Source organism: Pithys albifrons, unplaced genomic scaffold, assembly GCF_047495875.1.
Source record: "Pithys albifrons albifrons isolate INPA30051 unplaced genomic scaffold, PitAlb_v1 scaffold_42, whole genome shotgun sequence".
NCBI classification, from domain to species: domain Eukaryota; kingdom Metazoa; phylum Chordata; class Aves; order Passeriformes; family Thamnophilidae; genus Pithys; species Pithys albifrons.
Window position 1 is genome coordinate 75,058 of NW_027286057.1, and position 22,047 is coordinate 97,104.

A 22,047-nucleotide genomic window follows, 5' to 3' on the forward strand; every position below is an offset into this window, starting at 1 on the left:
CCTGAACAATGCGGCGCTCGGGGGGGTTGGGGAGGCACCTCCTGCAGCCCCGACTGGGCGTGCCAGGGCCGGGCTGGGACACGGAGCCCCTTCTGCTGCCCCGGGGCAGCTTTTCATCCTTCCATCCTTCCATCCATCCCTCTGCCCATCCTTCCATCCATCCATCCATCCATCCATCCATCCATCCATCCATCCCTCCATCCATCCCTCCGTCCATCCATCCATCCCTCCATCCTTCCTTCCTTCCTTCCCTCCATCCATCCATCCATCCATCCATCCATCCATCCATCCATCCATCCATTCATCCATCCATCCATCCATCCATCCATCCATCCATCCATCCATCCCTCCATTCATCCCTCTGTCCATCCATCCATCCATCCATCCATCCCTCCATCTTTCCTTCCTTCCCTCCATCCATCCCTCCATCCTTCCATCAATCCCTCCATCCTTCCATCCATCCATCCATCCATCCATCCATCCATCCATCCATCCATCCATCCTTCCATCCATCCCTCCCTCCATCCATCCCTCCATCCATCCATCCATCCATCCATCCATCCATCCATCCATCCATCCATCCATCCTTCCATCCATCCCTCCCTCCATCCATCCCTCCATCCATCCATCCATCCATCCATCCATCCATCCATCCATCCCTCCATCCATCCCTGGATCTGCCTCTGGATCTGTCTGTCCATCTGTCCTGCAGCTCCTTCCCACTGGACACAACTGGGGTTATTTTGTAACCAAATCTCTGCCCTCTCCCCTCATCCCCATTCCATTTCCATCCTCATTTTCCCCTCCCAAACTTTCAGCTGCTCCTTTTTTCCTCTCCTTTAGGCTCTTTGGAAATTATTACTACTATTTTATTTTCAAGTATTAAAATTCCTTTTAAATCCTTTTTTTTTTTAATGTAATACTTGACTCTATTTTTATTTTTCCCTGCAACGGGAATTACTCACGTGGCAGGGGAGCAACTCCTGGACCAGCCGAGAGGTTGAGCATCTCTGGAGGAAAAGAAGGGAGAGAAGTTTGGCCGCCACTTCACCCTTCTCTCCCCTTTTCTCCCGGGTTATTTTGGCGAGGAGACAATACCATAACACGCATCGCATCTGCCCCGGGCCCCCCCGCCCCGCACACCCCATTACTATGGTAAAAACCCACAAAGCCTCCAAACAGCGATGGTGCCTCTAAATGTGTGTCCGCAGACACAGAGGGAACATCCTCGGCAGGGTCAGGAGGGCTCGGGGTCACTCGATGCCTCCAATGGAGCCGCTGCCACAGAAAAGTTGCCCTTTCCATGAACCCGCTTTTGCCGTTTACCCGAACTTCAATAAAGTTTCCTTTCAGCCTCTCTACGTGGAGGCGTCAAGAGGCTAAAAAGGGACCGGGTTTGGGGCTGTTTGCAGCAGGAACAGACTTTTTTCCCTCTTTTCTCCCCCGTTCCCTTCTCTTTTTCTCCGGTTTTTTTTCTTTAATTTCTCTTTTTTCCCCCTATTCTTTCATTTTTTATTTTCCGCCCTTTATTTCCCTTTCTCCCTTTATTTCTCCCCTTATTCCTCTTCTTTTATTTTCCTCTCCCTTCATTTCCCTTCCCCCCCTTTATTTCCCTATTTCCCCATCAATTCTTTCCCCCCTTTATTTCCCTTTACCTTTATTTCCCTTTTCCTCCCCCTTATGTCCCCTTCCCCCTTCATTTCCCTCCCCTCCTTTATTTCCCTATTTCCCCCTTAATTTTCCCCCCTTTATTTCCCCCTGAATTTCCCCCCTTTATTTCCCTTTCACCCTCATTTCCCTCTTTCCCCCCATTATTTCTGCTCACTTATTTCCCCTTTTCCCTCCATTCTCTTTCCCCCTCTATTTTCCTGCTTCCCACACTTATTTCCCTTTATTTTTCCTTTTCTCCCCCCTGGATTTCTCCCTCTTTTCCCCATTTTTCCTCCCTCCCCTGTCCCTCTCCTTCCTTCCTTCCTCTCTCCTCTCGCAGCCCCACTCGTGTCACGGCTGAGGGGGATGAGGGTGAACCCCTGGGATGTCCCTGGCACTGCCAGGACCTGCCACCCCCGGTGCCACCCCCGGTGCCACCCCCAGCACCCAATTCCACGGGTCACACAACCCCCAGCAATCAAAAAAATCCCATCCCACAACTCCAAACTCCAAAATCACCCCCCAAACCAGGGAGAAATCCAGCCTGGGGCTGTGCCCCTTCCTCCTCCCCACCCTCCTCCTCCTCCTCCTCCTCCTCCTGGCTTTGGCCCAGCCTGCAGTGGAGATTTGGGGGGGCTGCTCTCCCTCCCCTGGGGGGTACCGGGGGGCTCTGGGGGCGCCTCCCCCTCCCAGCTGCGCTTTCCTTGCACATTTGCTGCTTTTTCCCCCTGCATTAAACCTGAATTTCTCCCCTCCCTGGTGCCTTTTCCCCCTTATTTTCTCCCCTTTTCCTTTGCTTTCTTTGCCTATAAAAAAAGGATTTCAAAACATCTCCCCCTGCCCCGGGCTGGGCCGAGCTTTGGGTGCTTTTCACTGGCCATATTTTTATTTTCTATTTTCATTTTTAAGGCCGGGTTTTCGCTGCCTTCCCCAGCTCAGCTGTGAGGGCTCAGAATAAGCCAAAATCCCCAACTGGCTGCCAACATTTTCCCTGCTCTGGGGAGGAAATGTTTAACCAGGAGCAAGGGATGTGTGTCCCGTCCTCCTGTTTGATCTTGCCTTGTATTAATATCACTAAAGCAGGACGTGAAAGGGGAAAGAATCATAATAATGAAGCAAAGCTGATGAGCTTAACCCACAAACTCCCCAGGATAAAGGATAACCCGCTCCCTGCTCAGAAAAGCATCCCCAGCCCTCACAAAGGGGGTCGAGGCCGTGATTTGTTTAATGGCAGCTCAAATCGATGCTGGAGAGAAAGGAAAAACATAAATAAGGAGAATAAAACCCGAATCAAGGGTTTAAAGAGCCTCCTCTGCTCTAACTGCACATCCCAAGGCTTGGAAGGGGCCACTTCCAGCAGGGCCTTCCTCTCCCCAAGGTGCTGATTCCAGCCCCAAACTGCCCCTAAAGCCAGGCCTAAAATCCAGGAAAAGGGCTCAGCCCATCCCTGCTCGTGCCCCCCGTGCCCCCCGTGCCAGGACAGCCCAGACCCTCTTTGGGGGCAGGCACAGCTTTGCCCTCAGATCCCCCCTCTGCTGCCAATTTGCTGCCTCCAAACCCCGGGAGCGATAAATTACAGTTATTAGCGCTATTACTGCCATTATTCCCATTATTGTTATTGTTATTATTATTATTATTATTTAACAGCCTTTTCATTGCCTGGCAAAATTCAATCGGGGTTTGGGGCTGGAACGAGCCAAGGGAGGGAGCCACGACAGCGAGGGCAAATGGTAACAATAATAATCATTATTATTATTAATAGTAATAATAATAAAAATACCAAGAGGCAAAAGTTTCGAGCAGGGAGAGGAGTTAAAACCAGAGAATTTCCTGCGGGATGGAAAAGGAAATAAAGAAACACGACTGGAAGCTGATCCCAACCCACAGCACTGCTCTGAAACCCCCAGATTTTCCCTTTCATTTGGGGTTTTTAGCCCCGTATTTACAGGCCGGGAGGGTCTGAGGTTTCAAGGCACCGACCACGTTGTGATGTCACAAAAATGTGGAGTTGGGAGTGATCTTTTAGCTTGGCTTAAACTTAACTTAAGCAGCAGCTGGTGCACATGGGATCCATTGCACATTGTCCCAGCATTTTATTATCCTGATTATTATTATTTTGGGGCGGGTGGGAGGGGAGATGGGATAAAATAAGGCACCAGACATAAAAGTAAAACTAATTCACACTGACTGGTTTATTGAACACTGGGACTGTCACAGACACACTAAAACTCTTTATTGCAAGTTTACAATGATCATGGAAAATCAGTCCAAAAACACAAATAACCACGACAAAAAGCCCTAACTACTGACTTTTTAAAACCTTCTGCTGCTTTTATTTTTAAATAGGTCACTCTTTCTCTCTCTCACTCCCCTTTTACTTCTCAATTTCTCAGCAAAGACTCGTCCACCCCCGCGTGCTGTTTCGTGGCTGCTTTTTGTTTGTCTTCCTTCCCCCTCAATCGCGATTTTTGAGCTTTTTTCCCCCCCCACTCTGCTACAAAAGAACTTCGCAGCTCCCACACTCAGAGGAGGAAAAAAATACCTACGTTTACCCATTTTTTAAATTATTATTATTATTATTATTATTATTTGCTTGTTTTCCGCAGTCAATATTATCACCATTTCTTCCTTAAATTCACCCGAGAGAACATTCCCCTTGTGCCTCCCCCCACCCTGCCCTCCCTCCCCATCCCCCCCTCCAGCTTTAAAAAATAAATAAAACCCTGAAACGGCGTAAAAAAGCCCAGCCTGCAGGTGCAGACACCTGGCCTCATGCTATCTGACATGCATCTAAAGGGCTGGGGGACACCCGTGGGTTTTTACACGCACCGGGGTGGGGGGAAATAATAATAATTATAATTATTATTATCATAATCAAAGAAAAAAAAAAAACAAACCAAACCTACGAGGGAAAAAGGGGAAGCGCGCGGGGGGAGGGAAGGGGGGAGGAAAGAACCAAAATATATATATATATATATATTAGATTCTATAAATAATGCAGAGTCACTCGTGCGCGGGGCTGGGGGTGTTCATAACCTGGTGATATCCTCGGTGCGCGGGTCCTGCGCGGGGCCCGAGGGCAGCTCCTCGCCCGCGGCCGTGCCCGCCGGGGCCGGGGTGGGCGCGCTGGCGGCCGCTGCCCGCACCTTGGTGTTGGGCAGCCTGTGGTCTTTTTTCCATTTCATCCTCCTGTTCTGAAACCAGATTTTGATCTGTCGCTCGGAGAGGCAAAGCGAGTGCGCGATCTCGATGCGTCGCCGCCGGGTCAGGTACCTGTTATAGTGAAACTCCTTCTCCAGCTCCAAAACCTGCTGCCTCGTGTAGGCTGTCCTGGATCGCTTGGGTTCGCCTCCATTGTAATTGGGATTCACTGGAAAGGAGGGGAAGGAAAACAAAAAAAAAAAACAAAAAAAAACACAAAACAAAAAAAAAATCCGAAACAAAAAAAAAAAGAACAAGAAAGGAAAGGAGAAAAAAAAACCACAAACAAACAAACAAAAAAAATCACACAAAAATAAAATTTAAAAAAAAAAAAGAAAAAACACACAAGGAAAATCAGCGTGGATGGAGAGAGGGTCGGGAGAGGCGACTGGAGGAGCCGGGGGAGAAGAAAAAAAAAAGTAATAGGCTAAATAGGTAATAAAGAACTTTGGGCAGCTCAAGAGTTTCTATTCTAATAGGAAGGGGTTTCCCTGGCTCAAAAGACTGAATTATTTATGCACCCCTCACAAAGCTTTCGGAGTTTCACACATACATAACAGCCCGAGCCACATGGCTACGGCTGCCCACAGTAGCTCGGCTATAAAATTTATGGTGGGTGTAATTACCCATTCGGAGTCGTAAATCCAGTTCAATTGTGCTAACCCAAAGGCTCTCATGGAAGGGAAGGAAATAAAAAAAAAGAGAGAGAGAGCGAGAGGCGAGAGGGAGCGAGCATGGTGTGAAAATAAGAGAGCGGAGAGACAGAAGAGGAAAATAAAAGTTGCATACCAGTACTGACGTGGATTTTTTTCATCCAGGGATAGACTATGGGCTGTTTGGAAGCTGTGCTGGTGGGATGGTCGGGGTTTGGCTGGTTGCAGGCTGGAGGGGCTGGGGAAGGAGTGGTGGAGGAGGTGGATAGAGCAGCCTGCTCGCAGAGCTGCTGTGCTTTCTCTGAGAGGTGTTGGCCTCCTGGAGTTTGCCCGTGTCCCCTTTGGAGCGCGGCCGCGTTGCCGGGAGCCGGGAGCCCCCCGCAGCTGAACGGGCGGTCGGGGAAGGAGGGTCGTGGCACGGGGTACAGCTCCGGGTGGTGATGCTGGTAGCTGGACTCCCTGGTCCGGCTATAATATTCCGGACTGTGGTCTGGGATGTAATTATTTTGCGAATATTCCTCGCATGGAGGAAATTTCGGATCGATGTAGTTAGAGTCCATCAAATAAGAGCTCATGATCATTAATTTCTGGAGTGGAAAATAATTTTTCTCGCTTTGTCGTTTTTCTGCTCCATAAAGCCCTCCTACTAGCTGCGACCCCGTAAAGTTACTTTCACCATGTGACATCCGCGGCCAATCACACCCGGCAGCGCAGTCCCCGGATAAGGAACCAAAAGCTCTGCAAAATGTACCCAAATCGCGGGGGGGGGAGGGGGCTGTGGCGGGGGGGGATGGGGGGGGATGGGGGGAAAGGGGCGCCCTGGGGAGGGGGGGTGGGTGCGGGGGGTCCGCACCTCCCGCGGGGCTGCTGCTGGTGGGGGGCACACACACAATGGGGGACCCTCTGGGTGGGGGTGAGGGGTGGGGATGGGGTCGGTGTGGAAGGGGCAGGCTGAGTGGGGGTCTTGGGGGGCAGCGGGCACCCTCCGACAGCTGAGGTGGGAACAATGAGCCCCCCGCCCTGGGTGTGAGGGTGTGAGTGTGAGTGTCAGTGTCAGTGTGACTATGACGGTGAGTGTGTGTGAGTGTGAGTGTGAGTGTGAGTGTGAGTGTGAATCTGTGAGTGTGTGAGTGTGAATGTGTGAGTGTAAAGTGTGTGAGTGTGTGAGTGTGAATGTGTGAGTGTAAAGTGTGTGTGTGTGTCAGTGCAGTGTGAATGTGTGTGAGTGTGCCAGTGTGTGTGTGAGTGTGAATGTGTGAGTGTGTCAGTGTGTGTGTCAGTGTGTGTGTCAGTGGGAATGTGTGAGTGCCAGTGTAAGTGTGTGTGTGTGTCAGAGTGTGAGTGTGTGTGTGAATGTGTCAGTGTGAGTGTCAGTGTGGCTGTGAGTGTGTCAGTGTCAGTGTGTGTGAGTGTGACTGTCAGTGTCAGTGTGACTGTGAGTGTGTCAGTGTCAGTGTGACTGTGAGTGTGTCAGTGTGTGTGTGTGAGTGTGACTGTCAGTGTGTGTGAGTGTGACTGTCAGTGTCAGTGTGACTGTGAGTATGTCAGTGTCAGTGTGACTGTGAGTGTGTCAGTGTGTGTGTGAGTGTGACTGTCAGTGTCAGTGTGAGTGTGTCAGTGTCAGTGTGAGCGTGTCAGTGTCAGTGTGAGTGTCACTGTGTGTGCCCATCTGCACTGACCCCTCAGACCCCCCAAACTCTAATCCCACCTCCCCTCCCAACCCCCCAGAGCAGGGCAGGGGCTGGGGCAGGTTGGGGACCCCTTGGGGGGGTCCCCCCATTCCCTCCCGCCCCCCAGACCCCCCCATGGCAAAGGGGAGGGGGTTAAACCCCATCGACACCTTTTCTGGGGGGTGGGCAGTTACCTGGAAGGAAGATCATTTCTTGCCCCTGCCTTGAATTCTGTCTGGGGTTGGGGGGACGGGACAAGGACCCCAAGGGCGAGGCTGGCACTGCCCCCACCTCAAACACCGCGGGGACCCCCCTGTTTGCCCCCCAAACGCTGCGGACCCGCGGCCTTTGTGGTGTGGGAGGGTATTTTTGGGAGGCATCACCCGCCTTCCCTCGGCCCTGCGTGCCCCAGGTGAGGTCCCACGGGGGGGGGACACCCTCACGCGTGGCAGCACCAGGACCCTCCCAGGCTCAGCCTCAAAGCGCTGCCCTCCCTCTGGTGCCCACACACATTGCCCTGGTTGGCATTTGGGGGGCGAAGCCGGAGAGATGCCAAAAATGGCTCCCACCACCCCCGGCTCAGGTCGGGGCGCTGCGAGCGATGGCAACATTTTGGGAGGGCTTTTAATCCCTCAATTAAAGGGTTCTTTTAATTATTTGTCATCTCCACCTCTGCCCGAAGAGCGGGGCAGGAGAGGGCGGTGGGGTATTCCCTCCTTGTGCTTGATAACAATTATAGCTGAAAATCATAGCTCGCAGGGCATTGCCATATTTTACTTGATAACAATAAAAGTGACACATAAAGTTAACTGTTTATGTTTTATTTATTAGACTAAATGTGCCAGCGGTGTCGAAGGCTTTTGGCTGGTTGTTACAGCTTTTTATGGGGTTGTAAAACGCCATAAATCAGTCACTGCGAAATGGTCGGGGCTCTTTGTGCTCTTGGCTCAGAGTTGTGTTTGCGGTGGCTGCTGTTTCTTCTGGAGATGAAAAGTAATAATGGGATTTTATTTTGATTATTATCACCCCCACACTCCCCCCCAGTCATCGCGGAGGTTCTGCTTCTTGCCTCTCCCTTTCTAGTTGTTTTTTTTTAATTTAATTATTATTAACAAGCCCTGGCAAAGCGCAATCGCCGCTCTCGCAGTTTAAATAAAGCACCTTTAGCAAATGACATCAGCAGGGTCGGAGGGTTTAATTAGGAGCGCTGCAATTAAAGGAAAGCAGAACTTTCCAAGGCTCTGGCATCACCCATATATTCCCCTAGAGACGAATTTGTGACTGGGAAACGCTCACACAAATTCGAGTCTACAGGGTACATATAAGCGACGGGGAGGGCTGGGGGGGCCGAGCCCCTCCCGGGCACCGACTCCGCGTCTCTTTGGGCACCGGGACACGGAGTGAGGCTTTTCCCCTTTTATTTGGCTTTTTGGGGGAGGGTTTATTGCCGGGGGATCCGCGGGGCTTCGCTAATTGCTGGCCCCGTGCTCCGGCAGAGCCTGCTCCTTCCTAAAGTTGTAAATCCCGGAATTCCAGAGAGAAACGCCTATGGATAAACCTCTAGGAGGGAAATTCCTTGTTCCGCCTGAGAGGTTTCGGGGTGAGGGAGTGAAGGGGGATGGGGGCAAAAAAAAAAAAAAAAAAAAAAAGGACATGAATAGAAATGTATTCCGGAACCCAAAACATTGATTTAAATATATCCAATAAATTCCTTTTCTCCAGCGATACTTCATCCTGCCCGAACACCTCAGCCTCATGCAGGGCTTTGACATTTATAGTTCAGACTGATGCAACAACTTTATTCCAAGGCTGAGGGAATATTGAATAAAGATGGAGAGTTAATAAAGTAATTTTTACCTACGCACATCCCTCTTCCCCCCTTCCCCCCCAATAGATGGTTTCAATAAGCACCAGCAGAATAAATAAATATCCACAGGTAGTTCTCTTAAGGATGGATTGGATGCTTTCTCTTAGGGGTGCTGGGTATTTAAAATAATTTTTTGAAAAAGGAAAATAAAAGCATGAAACAAACTGGGAGGAATCAAAGCATCCAAAAAAAAAAAAACCCTCAAGGCGTGAAGGTCACAAACTGGGCGGCTCTGGGATCTTTCTCAGGGGGGAAACGCAACTTTATTTGCACCGTCTGCACCCTCCCAACCCCCAGTTCTTCCCAAAATCTATTTTTGGGGACTTCTCTTCCCCATCTGTCCCTTTGGGGGGAGGTGTGTCCAGATTTCTTACAACTACATTAAAAGAAAAAAAGTAAAAGAAAGAAATCCCCAGAATTTCTTTCAAATAGACCCCCCCAAATCATCCTCTTTCCCCCTTTTTATCGCTTGTGGATTCACATTCTTGCCCCCTCTTTCGGTTTTTACCCAGAGTTGAGAGTTGTGCCCTTTACTGAAGTGTTTGGATTTGTTATTTATTTAATCGCCCCTCCTTTTTTTTTTTTTTTCCCCTCTGTAAAATAAGTCTGCGGGGACGTGTGAAGAATAGTTGTACAAGAATCTGGCTCTTTTGTCTATAAAGGCGCCCTCCCACCGCTCTGCATCCCTCGTCCCCCTCCGGCACAGCCCAGAAACACTCGGCAGGGACAAAACCCCCCGAAACGCAGCACCTCGACACGGAACAAACAGCAAAAAAAAATAAGGGAAAAATCGGAATAATCCCATTTAGGGCATTATTTAGGGGATTGTTTTCTTCCGAGGGCCGCCGAATATGGATCTGGGATGGATCGCAGGGACGTTTTTTAAGTACAAAGCGGCTTTTTGACAGTACGGAAGAAAAATCAGTGGCATTGTCTCTGCGGATTCATTGTGTTGGGCATTTCCATACTGACCGTTCCGTAACCTGTCCCGCGGCCCATTAGCAATCTGTGCTTCCCAGGAAAAAATGAAGTACCTACATACTGGGGGTTTGTTAGCCGCGGTTCACAAGAATGGCCAAAGCGGGGCCGAGGCTGAACTCTGCTCCTCGAGATGCGGGAGGGGGGGATCACTTCGGGCCTGGACTTGGATTCCCAGCTTGTTTTAAAGTGATTAGCGCACAATTAGTGGTGGGAGAACTAAAAAACTGCCTATAAATATATATATATTTTTATGGGTTTTTCACCAGTTGGGTTCTCCCCGCCACAGGCAATGACATGTAATTAATTCTTTTTTTTTTTTTTTTTTTTGCCTACAACTTGCAGGCAGCGAACGCAAAGCCCTTTCCTTTTTGTCCCGTCCTAATGCAAATAGACGAGGTCTAATTTATGCAAAGAAATATGCAAATGTTTAATTGATTTTTTTTCCCTTAAATCTGTTGTCAGTAAAAGTAATGAATCGGCCTAAAACGATTTTAATAAGCAGAGCCCGTCACCCGCAGCCCCAACCTCCACATTTTTCTTTGGAGCCTCTTTCCTCAAAGCAACTAATAACGTAAATATTTATCCCTCCGTTTTCACGTATTGAACACGAACCCCTCGTGTTTGCCAAAGAAGTGAAATAAAACCAAATATGCAAAGCAGCACCTTCCTCCCTCCCTTCCCCCCACCCCTTCTCACCCCACCCAGGAATTCAATTTTCTTCAAATCTCGTTGAAAGTGGCTTTTTAAAAAGTGGGCGCATTTTAATATTGGTTAGACAGCGTGACCTGAATTTCACCTCAACTGTTTGACTTGATCCAATAGGTCACTGCCAAGGAGTTATTGATGGGGGAACTCCATTGAAATTTCTCTCCTCACAAATGGCCTTTAGATCTTCTAGCGAGTTCAATAACTAGTTATAATGTAGAAGGGGAAAAATGAAGCCCAGAGGCAAACTAATTTGATGTTTCATTTTTATGCTGGAGAAATTGTTGGTTTTTGTTCCTCTCACCTCCCGCTCTGCTCCTCCAAAACGGAGGGGAGGACTCAAAAAATAAAAATCGGGGGCTTTGAGCGCAGCCCCCTCCGAGCTGAGGTTTGGCTGTGCTGGAAATATTTGCTATTTTATTTAGAATTTAATTGGCACAGGCCCTTCAGCCCAGGAACTCCTCTGGAGCCCAGTGAGAGCCAAACTTGTCCCTTGGTGGGCGACAGACTTTTCAATTTATTTTTGGCTTTATTTTGTATAGGTTTTTGCCTTTTTTTTTCCTTTCCCCATCACTCCTTTATCACCCTCTTTTCCACCATCTTCATATTTTCTTCTTCTTCTTCTCTTTTTTCTTCATTCTTGTCTTCTCTTCTTCTTTTTTCTTCCTTCTGCTTTCTTCTTCCTTCTACTTTTCCTTCTACTTTTTCTTCCTTCTTCTTTTTTCTTCCTTCTACTTTTTTCTTCCTTCTACTTTTCTCCTCCTTCTACTTTTTCTTCCTTCTACTTTTTTCTTCCTTCTACTCTTTCTTCTTTTCTTTTTGCTCTTTTTCTTTTTCCTTTTTTTTTTTAAAGAGAACCTCTGGTTTAAAACAAATCAAAGCCCCCCATACCCAAGTCAAAGCGCTGCCCAACTTCTCCTGCGGCTCCTCAGGGCCGAGCAGCCCCAGGTTTGTGCCACAGCTCCACTTCCTCAGCAAATCACCCCCTTAACGAGGCGCCCGGAGCCGGAGCTGAGCAATAACCTCAACATCGCGTTTTATTTGTGTGCCGGGTCGCCCGAGTTCATGTGACCACAGCTGGGCCCTTCGCTGGTTTGTTGGCCTTAGGGAGGGTTTTCTCTCTCCTTCAGATCCATTTTCTTTTAGGCTTCAAATATTTATTTGGGTTTTGCCACGGGGGTTATTGGGGTGGGGGCTCCAAGGGCAGAGTCGGAGGGTGATTTTAAGCGCGATTATTTACAGGAGCCGAGATTTCTCCTTGACTTTTCCTACACAAAGCCGACTTACGCTGACCCACCAGATAACTGCTGAACCCTGGGTTAAGTTGAAAAGAAAGCAGTGGGTTTGTTTTGGGGGGGAAAGGGCGTGTTTTGAGGAGGGAGAAAGAGAAAGTTGGAGGAGAAAGTGTCCGGGGGGCACCGAGAGCCCATTAGCGGCTCTGGGGATGTTATTTTATGGGATGGGAACATACACAAACTTGAGGCTTGGAAAGAGCTCCTGCTTGAGTGGTACTTACTGCTCTCAGCGCCTGGAAACCCTCCCCGGGGATGACAATATTAGTAATTAAGATCATTTCCCACTCAGTTGTTTCCCTCACACCCCTCGGCCGAGTCCACCTTTGGGCTCCTTAATCCTGAGTCCACCAAGGCTTGGGCCGGGGAAAGGGGGTGGGAAAAAATAGTGTGTAGAGACAGGAGATAAAAATTCAAGGTGTTTCCCCCCGTAGAAAGTTAATCCAGCACCAGCTTGGGGGGATCACACCAGGGAATTTGGGGAGGGAGGACTCGCTGTCCAGCCCTCACTCACAGGGATGCACAACCCCCGACCTGGCAGCAAAACGGGGCGAAAGGGGACAAAATAAGGGAAAACTCCCCCTCTTCGGTACATTTTGAGTCTTGCCGAGCGGACACGAAGCTCAGTTTTCACCCCCTTTGCAATTCCAAACCAACCCGGGGGGTTCTGACTTTGCGGCCGCCACCCAGCACAGTTTGGGCGAAAAGCAGCCCATAAAACATGTGGAAAATCCGCTTTTTTCCCCCCAACTCGGTCCACGAATGGTCTGAGCACACACAGCCAGAGCCCCCCGAGCCCCCCGAGCCCTCCAGCCCCTCGCCAGCCCCTCGCCAGCCCCTCGCCAGCCCCTCTCAGGCTGCTGCGAGCTCCGATCAATACCCCGCTGTTATTAAACCCCTCGGGTGCTCCTTCCTTGGAGCAGCTCAATGAACAGCGGGGTGAGGAGGGAGGAGAAGGGGGTGACACTCGTGGGGGTCGTCCCGGGTGGGTGTGGGGGGATCCTGCCCCGTGCCAGGGAGGGCAGACCCCTCGCCCGCCGCCGGGGCGGAGGTGGCAGCGATGGCACGAAGGGCCGCGGGATTTCAGTCCCGGTTTTATCGCCTCTTGGGCCGCGTTTTAAGCTCCTCTCGCAGTGTGAACACCCTCTTTAAACCCGACACGCAGCACCCCCAGCGCTGACACCTCGCAGGGAAATCGCTCCGTTCCCACAGGGAATTCTGCTCCCCGAGGGGAGCGGGGTGTCCCCTCTGCACCCACAGCCTGGCCGAGCCCTCGCGTGTACTTAAATATTCATAATAAGAGCTCTAATTGCAATTAAATCAAATAATAATAATAATAATAGTACCAATGCTGCCCCGGGAAGGCGGCGCGGCCACCCCGGGGGACCCTTGTTCGGATGGGAAAACAGGGATTTCAGGCGAGGAAAGGCTCTCCGCTCTCCTTTTAATGTTTATTTATTTTTTTGCACCAGGGTACTTTCAGTTTAATCTTTCGCAGCGCAATAAACTATTATCTTAGTTAATCCCCAAGGCGAATCCATCAAAAGCTTTTAATAAAAACGCTGCGCGGCTTCCGCGGGGGCCTCGAGCAACAGGAGCTGGGGAAGGGCGAGCCCCGCGTGGGGATTTCGGGGAAGGGACTCCCTAAAATTGCTGGCAGGGAAAGGAGGCGAGAAGGTCTCGGCCCTGGCCGTGGAGCCATTAGAATTCCAGCGGCATTGGGAGCCGCGGGAATCATCACTCACGGCCCCCGGAGCAAAGGGAGCGGCGCTGCTGCACGAGGAGCCGAGGGCATGATCGAGAGAAACAGGCCCCAGCATCAATCCCGAGCTGATAAGGAATCGGCTGCTTCCCTGGAAAAAGAAAAAGTGGGAGTGGGAGAGGGGGAAGGAAAAATAACGGGAAGAAAAATAAAGGTGGGGAGGGAAGGAAAAATAACGGGAAGAAAAATAAAGGTGGGGAGGGAAGGAAAAATAACGGGAAGGAAAATAAAGGTGGGAGGGGGAAAGGGTGATGGAAGGAAAAGGATAAAGAGAAATATTTTTAAAAAAATAAGAAGAAAATAAAGAAGGGGAAAAATAATAATAAGAAAAATCCCCCAGCCCCCTTGCCTGGGTCCATAGAGGATTTGGGGGGAAAGTCGCCTTTTCCCAAGTCTAAAGGCGCTCCCGATCCTTTAGTTGTTCAAGGAAAACAGGGCAAGGTGAGCAGCTGCTTTTTTCGGGGAATAAAAAGGGATAAAAAGGGACAGAAGGGGGAAGCAGCCCGAGGAGCGAGGAGCAGCCTGCGAGGGGTTGTGCAAACGGAGACACCCCAAAAATCTGCTTTTAAGCTCCAGATCTGCCTGGAAACATCTCGCTGGGGGTTTCTGTGAGGATCCGGCGCTGGCGCAGCTCTCTGGGAGCCTCCCATGAAATATCGGTTTGTTCATACTCCACTTCCCCCCTTACACACGGCCCGGCCGGATTTTTAAATCTTCCTCTTTCACCACGATATTCCAGAGAATTAATTCCGACAAGAGGCAACGACCGAAGAGGAGCCAACACAGATGTAAAGTGTCAGCTCGAGTCTGCAGGGGAATCTTTCCCCCTTTTCCAACATATAAAGGGAGTTTATTCTGCCTCGGAGAGGAGAGAAAAGGAGAAGGAAAGAGGGAATTTTTTTTTTTTTGGACAGGCACCCAAATTGCCTTTCTCGCCCCCTCCCCAAAATCTCACCCAAGTCCTCCAGAAGAAGAAACCCCCCCAAGGGGCAAGAGGAGATGCTCAGCACCCCCTTCCAGAGGGGAAACCCCTCAGGGATCCCCCAAAACCTCTCTCAGCACTCGGGGAGGGGTTGGACGCTCCGAGGTGCCACTTTGGGGGGGAATTTGTTCAGTTCCCAAATTTGGGGGTGTTTTGACACGGGGTCGGTGCTGCGGAGGGGGTGGGGGGGAGGTGACACCGAGGGGGTGACACACGAGCCACGCCGTTATCAATTCCAGCCACTCCTCAAGCTCAACCTGCAAACCCTTAATGGGGGCTCGGACAGAGAGGTGACCCCAACCCCCAAAAGGGAAGGGGGTCCCTCCCAGGCTTTGGGGTCTCCCCATCCACACCCAGGACGAACCTGCTGCAGGTCTGGGCTGGGTGGGAGAAGGGGAAAGGCCTGAAAATAAACACAGGAATGAGAGAACCGGGAGAAACGGGGTGAAACCCCCACCAGGATGGTGCTTTTTGTCAAAGGGTTTTTAGGGGGATCCCAGGGGGGTGGAAAAGGGACGGAGGAGAAGAGGGAGAAGACGGAAAGAAAGGTGCGATGTCTGGAAAGAGAGAGAGAAATATGGAAAGATAAATAAGGGAGGAAAGAAAAGGAAGGCAGGAAAGATGGAAGGAGGGAAGGAAGGGAGAGAGTAAGGAAGGAAGGAAGGAACTAATCCAGGGACTGAAAGTCTTCCCCAAATCCTCGAGTCTGGCAGAAGAAACCCCCGGAATTGCCGGGATTTGGTGGGCTGGAGGGTCTAGGGGGTCCCAGCAGAGACCTCCAGGCTGGAGCCGAGCCGGGAATCTGCGGGAAGCGGGAGGACACGGGATGGAAGGAGAGGGAAAGTGGTGCCTTGAAAACCTTAAAATGAAGAAGAGGAGAAGGAGAAGGAGAAGGAGAAGGAGAAGGAGAAGGAGAAGGAGAAGGAGAAGGAGAAGGAGAAGGAGAAGGAGAGGACGTGATAAAACAAGGAGAGGATAATCGGTATTACCGACCGCTGACTCCCTCCAGGTTATATTTATTTATTTATCTTAACGCTACAGGAAATAGTTTCAGTTTTTTTAAAGCAGCTCCTCTTGCCCAAACTCCAGCAAACTCTAAAATCCCTCCCTGGCCATGGATAAATCCCAGAGGTCAACAGTAGCCGCTCTCCCTTCGCTGTGATTATTTAACTGCTGGGAGAATCAGAGGAATCCGCTGAGTGCCAAGAAAACATTTCAATATTCCCGTGTCTGTTGACATTGGTGTGCACAGCCCGAGCTCGGCACCCTCCCACCTCTGGATGCGCGGATTTATCCATATATATCCCTATGGATCCTGATCTATCCATGTAAATCCATAAATACACAGCGTCCCGCTGCCTGTAATATAAATATGGACACAGACACCGCCCAAGCTGGCAGAAAATGATGAAATAATTGTATAGAAGTGGAAATAAAGGTGGGATTTATTTCGCGTTCGTCTTGCTTTGGTCCTTCTTTTCCCCGCAAGGAGGAGAAAAGTTGGGATAAAAAAAAAAATCAAAAGGAGGTGTTGGCAGAGACTGGAATTGTGTGTTTACTTCTTTCATCCTTTCCTTCCTAAAAGCCGGGAAAGGGGATGGGGAGGATGGAGATTCCCAGTCCCTGCTGGGGGAAGGAGTCGCGTCTGGCCAGGAGAGAGAAAAATCGCGGCGGGTTCTCCCCCAGCAAAGCAAAAGGAGGGGGGAAAACAAATCGATAACTCGGGGTTCAACTCCTGACCGGGAAAACCCAGATCAAAACATCATTTGATAGAAACGCGCTTTGAGGAGCGGATAATAAATCAATAAAATCAATCCATCAGTAGGATGTGCCGGGCCCGGCTGCTGAGAACGGGGTGGGGGAGGATGGAAAATGGTGTTTAGAAACTCTCTTCTTCACCTCGGGGAAGAAAAACCACCTGGATCACGGGACGGAATCATCGGGCTGAACTTCTCCCATCTGGATTTCCTTCCTCTTTTCATCCACCCTCCAATAACTCATTTTATTTTCAGCACCCAACTGGACACGAGGAAATTTTATTTCCCAGAGTCATCCTCCGCGCTTTGTTTTTTTCCCCCTCCTGTCTAATTATGCCGAAGTTTATTTTGCTTGTTACCACAAAGGGAGATTTCTTATTGTTTTGATCCCGTAATTCACACCCCGCCCGACCGGACATTTCTCTCGCTCTCACACGAAAAGGCGAAGCAGCTTCTGAGCTCAAATTAAATGCGTATTAAACTCAAATTAAGCGAAAACCCAAAATATCCGGAAGAAATGTCTCCAACGCGGCATTGATTTTTAATGACCCCCCAATTCATCACCCAGAGGAAGAGGTGGGAAAAAAGAGCCGAGTTTCACATCAGAGGCAAAAAACTTTCATCTTTCTCCCCAGATCTTGGAATCTCCGTGTTTCTGTCCCAGCCGGTCTCGACACGAGTGGGAAAACATCCCCTTTTACCCCCGCAGAGCTCTGGTGGTCCCTGAAGGAGAGGGAGGTACCTCCCAAATCCTCCTGGATCCTTCCAGGTTTGGAGCGATTCTGTGTTACCCCAACAGCACGATTTTAAAAGCAGCTTCTCGAGGACTCTGTGTGGTTTTGGGGTGATGGAATGAGGGCCGGGGGGTTCCTGAGTGGGGACCGGGGGGTTCCCGAGTGGGGACCGGGGGGATTCCTGAGTGGGGCCCGGGGGTTTCCTGAGTGGGGACCGGGGGGGGGTTCCTGAGTGGGGACCGGGGGGGGGTCCTGAGTGGGGACCGGGGAAGGTTCTGAGTGGGGACCGGGGAGGTTTCTGAGTGGGGACCGGGGGGGGGTCCTGAGTGGGGTCCGGGGGTTTCCTGAGTGGGGACCGGGGGGGGTTCCTGAGTGGGGACCGGGGGGGTTCCTGAGTGGGGACCGGGGGGGGGTCCCGAGGGGGGACCGGGGAAGGTTCTGAGTGGGGACCGGGGAGGTTTCTGAGTGGGGACAGGGGGGGTTCCTGAGTGGGGACCGGGGAGGTTTCTGAGTGGGGACCGGGGGGCTCCCGAGTGGGGACCGAGGGGGGGTCCTGAGTGGGGACCGGGGGGTTCCCGAGTGGGGACCGAGGGGTTCCCGAGAGAGGACCGGGGGGGTTTCCTGAGGGGGGATCGGGTGGGGTCCCGAGTGGGGTCCGGGGGATTCCCAGGGCGCTGCGTTTTCCCGAAGCTTGGAGATATTTTTGGCACTTTTTTTTTTTGGTACCTTTCCCCACTCTTAACGATCCCTAAATAAAGGAAAGAACTCCAATTTGTAGCATTTTTTCCCTTTTCCAAGCCTGCAGCACCTGCACTGTCCGGGGTGGAGGAGACCCCCGGGACCCCCTCGAAAAGCCGTGAGTGTTTTTGCCCCACCCCCGTGGGAACATCTCCTGATCGGGGGGTGTAAAGGAAACGCTGATTATTTCAGGTGCTGGATTTTGATAAACGCTCGGAGGGGACGCGTTGGGGTCACACCTGTCCCCAAAGGGGGGTCGATCGGTGTTCTAGAGACCCCCATCGATCCCCATTGCTGGGTGGGACTTGGGGAGTGGATCTACCCAGGGGGGCGTCCACCTTCGCAGTGCGACGGAGGCGAGAAATTCATCTCCAACTCCGTGAGGGAGATTAAATCTCCACCCCAAAACACGCCTGGGCTTTGGTCTGTGGGGCCCCGGCGCGAGGAGGGGGTTACGAAAAGGGGACAGAGAAACTGGGGGGGCTCACAGGGTCTCTGCAGAAGGGGAGCTCCCCCCAAGAATTGCTAAAGCCCACCCTGTGACCTCAGACAGACAGACAGACAGACAACTGCTCCCCCCGGGGGGTCTCATCTCCCGAGGGACACCCCCAAATTAGACACCCTGGAGTTAAAATCCCCACTCGCTGGGTGTCCCCAGAAGGCTCACAGGACCCAGGGCGCTGTGCCAGGGCTGCTCCTGCTTTTGGGGGGCTCGAACACCCCTCAGAACTGTGGAGAGGGAATGATTTGGGGGTCTCTGTGTCGCTCTCTCTTACCCCAAAGGTTGTGCCTGAGGAGTGGGGGGCACCAACAAAATTGGCACCCCCCAGTCCCTGATCACCCCCGGGTGGGGGACAGCCCTAACCCCCCTCTGGGTGGGTGGCAGCGTCCCTGGGGTGCTGAGGGGGCTTTGGCCCTGGCTGAAAGGGGGTCCCCATCCTTGCAGGGAGGATCCTGAGGGACCCTCAGCACCCACGGAGACACCCCCACCCCGAACACACAGAGCCCTTCTCTGCACCCACAGAGCCCCTCTCTGCACCCACAGAGCCCTTCTCTGCACCCACAGAGCTCCTCAGAACACACCGAACCCCTTCAGTGCCCACAAAGCCTTCTCAGCACTCACAGAACCTCCCAGAACACACAGAGCCCACTCGGCACACTCAGAGCCCCCTGAGCACCCAAAGAACCCCCTGAGCACCCACAGAGGCCCCTGAGCACCCACAGAACCCCCTCAAGGACACCCGGAGCCCTCCAGAGTCCCCACGAGTGTCGTTAAACACGTGGTGGCTGCTTGTGAGACCCTTGAGTGTCCGTGTGCAGGAGTGTGGGGAGCTGTGCACGTGTGGGGGTTCTGTGGGTGCTGGGGGAGCTGCCTTCGTGCCAAGAGGGCTGTGTGGATGCCAAGGGGGCTCTGTGGGTGCTGGGGAGGGGCTCTGTGGGTGCCAAGGGCGTTCTGTGGGTGCCAAGGGGGCTCTGTGGGTGCTGGGGGGGCTCTGTGGGTGCCAAGGGGGCTCTGTGGGTGCTGGGAGGGGGCTCTGTGGGTGCCAAGGGCGTTCTGTGGGTGCCAAGGGGGCTCTGTGGGTGCTGGGGGGGCTCTGTGGGTGCCAAGGGGGCTCTGTGGGTGCTGGGAGGGGGCTCTGTGGGTGCCAAGGGGGTTCTGTGGGTGCCAAGGGGGTTCTGTGGGTGCCAAGGGGGCTCCGTGGGTGCTGGGGTGGTTCTGTGGGTGCCAAGGGGGTTCTGTGGGTGTGTGCAAGGCTTGTGCCTCTGCACTCACCCAACTGCACGTGCCAGACCAGGCGTGCCCATGTGGGTGCCCACGTGTGTTCACGCCTGTGGGCACACGTGTGTGCCCGTGTTTGTGACTGTCCTTGTGTGTGGGGGGTGGTCTGGGGTAGGGGTATGTGAGGGGGGTCTGTGGGGGGATGTGGGCGAGTGTGGGGGGGGTGAGTGGGGTTATGTGTGAGGGGATGGGGGGGCACGTGGGGGCACCTGTGGGGCTGTGTGTGGGTGCCCATGAGGGGTCTGGGGGTGGGTGGGTGCATGTGGGGGTGGGTGGGTGCCCATGTGCCCCTCTCCTGCCCAAAACACCCCCAGACAACCTCCCCAGTGGAACATCCCACCCGAGGGCACAGCCCCCCCTAAATCCAGGCCTGGGATACCCCCAAAAGCCGAGTGTCTCCCCCCCGAGAACAGCAGGGGCCCGGCCATGACCCGGGGAGGGGTTGGTGGGGGGCAATCCATTGTTTTCCGTGGGATTCCCCGCTCGTGGGAGATGCCCCGGGCAGAGAGCGAGGCCACCTCTGCCCCTCTCCCTTCCAGCCCCGACCAGGTCTGTTCGGAGCGGGGGGTTTGACCCCAAAGTGCCCCATGGGGAGGGGGCGTCCCAAGAGAGGGTTCCCATGAGGGTTCCCCCAATACGAGATCCCCCCGCTCCACACGTGGCCCCTCCACCACTCGTGACAACTCCACAAGTGACCCCACCACGAGTGACAACTCCACAAGTGACCCCGCCACGAGTGGCAGTCCCTCCGTCCCCAAATTCCCCTCCAGGAGGCCCCGGGGGGGAGGTGGGTTCAGAGTCCTTCTTTGCAGACCCTCTCACAGATCCTTTTTCCCCTCACGGTTCCCCCTCCGGGTGCCCCCTCGGGTGCCCCTCCGGTGCCCTCCCTGCTCGCCCCGCACCTGCCGCGGCCCCGCCCGCCCCTCACAGGCCCTTCCCTTCCCACGGCGCCAAGAGATCCCCCCCTTTTATCCTCCTCCATCACTTCCTTCCCTCTCACCTCTTCTCTCCCCCACAAAAATTAACCCACCTTTTACCCAAAAATACAAATCCTTGAGGGGGGGAAACTTTGGGGCGCTCAGAGCCCACCCCGGGGCTGTGCCCGAGGAAGGGGGAGATTTGCTGCCCAACCAGCGATACAGAGACTTGCCTTGGCCTTATCTCCCCTGCAACAGCCCTGGGGATGAGACTGGGGCGGGAGGGGGGCTGAGATTCCTGCCAGATAAGATCCTTCGCCTGCAGAAAACTCACATTCCATCTCATCCCCACACCCCCCTTTTCCCACGCGAAGGAGGGGGAAGGTTAAAAACGTTTCGCAATCTTTGGCGATGTTAAAAAAAAATCGCAGTGAGTCGAAGGAGATTTGCGAGGAGAAAAGAGCCCAAGGAAGGAGCCAAACTTACTGGGGTGGCCGAGGAGAAGCCGCTCCGGGAGCCCCTTGAGCCGCCGCGCTCCGCACTAAGCTCTTGTCCCACTGTCCCAGCGTTAAACAGCTCGAGCAGCTGCGATGGTGGACAGTTAAGATTATATATGATGTAAATATATTGTGGGTTTGTCAGCTCCCCCAAACCATAAAACTTAGTTTAATGACATCACGTGCTCCCTGAGAGCCATTCAGGGCTTTTGCTTAGGGCCATCCACATAAATAACCTTCAAAAGTTTTAAACTACTAAATTCGCATAGAAGCCATGAGTATTTCTGCCTAATGTTCGTGGTGAAACTAAAAGAGCTTTGCTTTTTTTTTTTGTTTTGTTTTGTTTTGGTTTTTTTTTTTTTGTTTTGTTGTTGGTTTGTTTTTGTTTTTTCAAACAAAGCAAAAGTCGTCCTGGATTAATAGACATACATAAAAGAAAACAAAAATAGGAACTTTGGTTTGTTGGTTGGTTTTGGGCCATTTTAAGTTCTCACGGGGTTGACACGGATGACGGGGCAAGGTAAGTCCTTTTCTATTTCCTTCTTGACTCTTTGGGAAGGGATTGAGTAGCCGAGAGGGGAATTCAGGAGGTAAATCTCTTCCAGAACAGCAGCAGCAACAACACCCACCCAAGACCCAGCAGTGCCCAGAAAAATGCCCCTTAAAGAGAGGGGTGAGGGGTGCAGAGACCCCCCCGACCCTTCTCCCCCCTCCCCGGGGCAGGAGAAGCCAATAATTAATCATAAGTAGCCGCACGCAGCTCTGCAGGGTGGAAATGGGAAAGTTTGATATTTAAAGTGGGTATTTTGGGAAGGGGATCTGGGTTTGTTTGGTGGGTTTTTTTCCTGCTCTGGCAGATAA

At 52.2% G+C, this 22,047-nt stretch overlaps 2 protein-coding genes across 2 annotated transcripts in view; both read right to left on the reverse strand.

The window, feature by feature from the left end:
* Nucleotides 1–4,558: 4,558 nt before the first annotated feature.
* Nucleotides 4,559–6,140, reverse strand: HOXC4 (homeobox C4). Its single transcript, XM_071581788.1, has 2 exons — nucleotides 5,641–6,140; nucleotides 4,559–5,020 (listed from the first exon to the last, which is right to left on the reverse strand). The coding sequence occupies exons 1-2, from the start codon at nucleotides 6,083–6,085 to the stop codon at nucleotides 4,680–4,682; spliced, it is 786 nt and encodes a 261-aa protein (XP_071437889.1). The 5' UTR covers nucleotides 6,086–6,140; the 3' UTR covers nucleotides 4,559–4,679.
* A 1,576-nt stretch (nucleotides 6,141–7,716) lies between these two features.
* Nucleotides 7,717–22,047, reverse strand: part of HOXC10 (homeobox C10) — a 69,543-nt gene continuing 55,212 nt past the window's right edge. Inside the window, exon 2 of the mRNA XM_071581799.1 lies at nucleotides 7,717–8,154. Within this exon, the coding sequence (XP_071437900.1) occupies nucleotides 8,081–8,154 (74 nt within the window). The 3' untranslated portion in view covers nucleotides 7,717–8,080. The remainder of the gene's footprint in view (nucleotides 8,155–22,047) is intronic.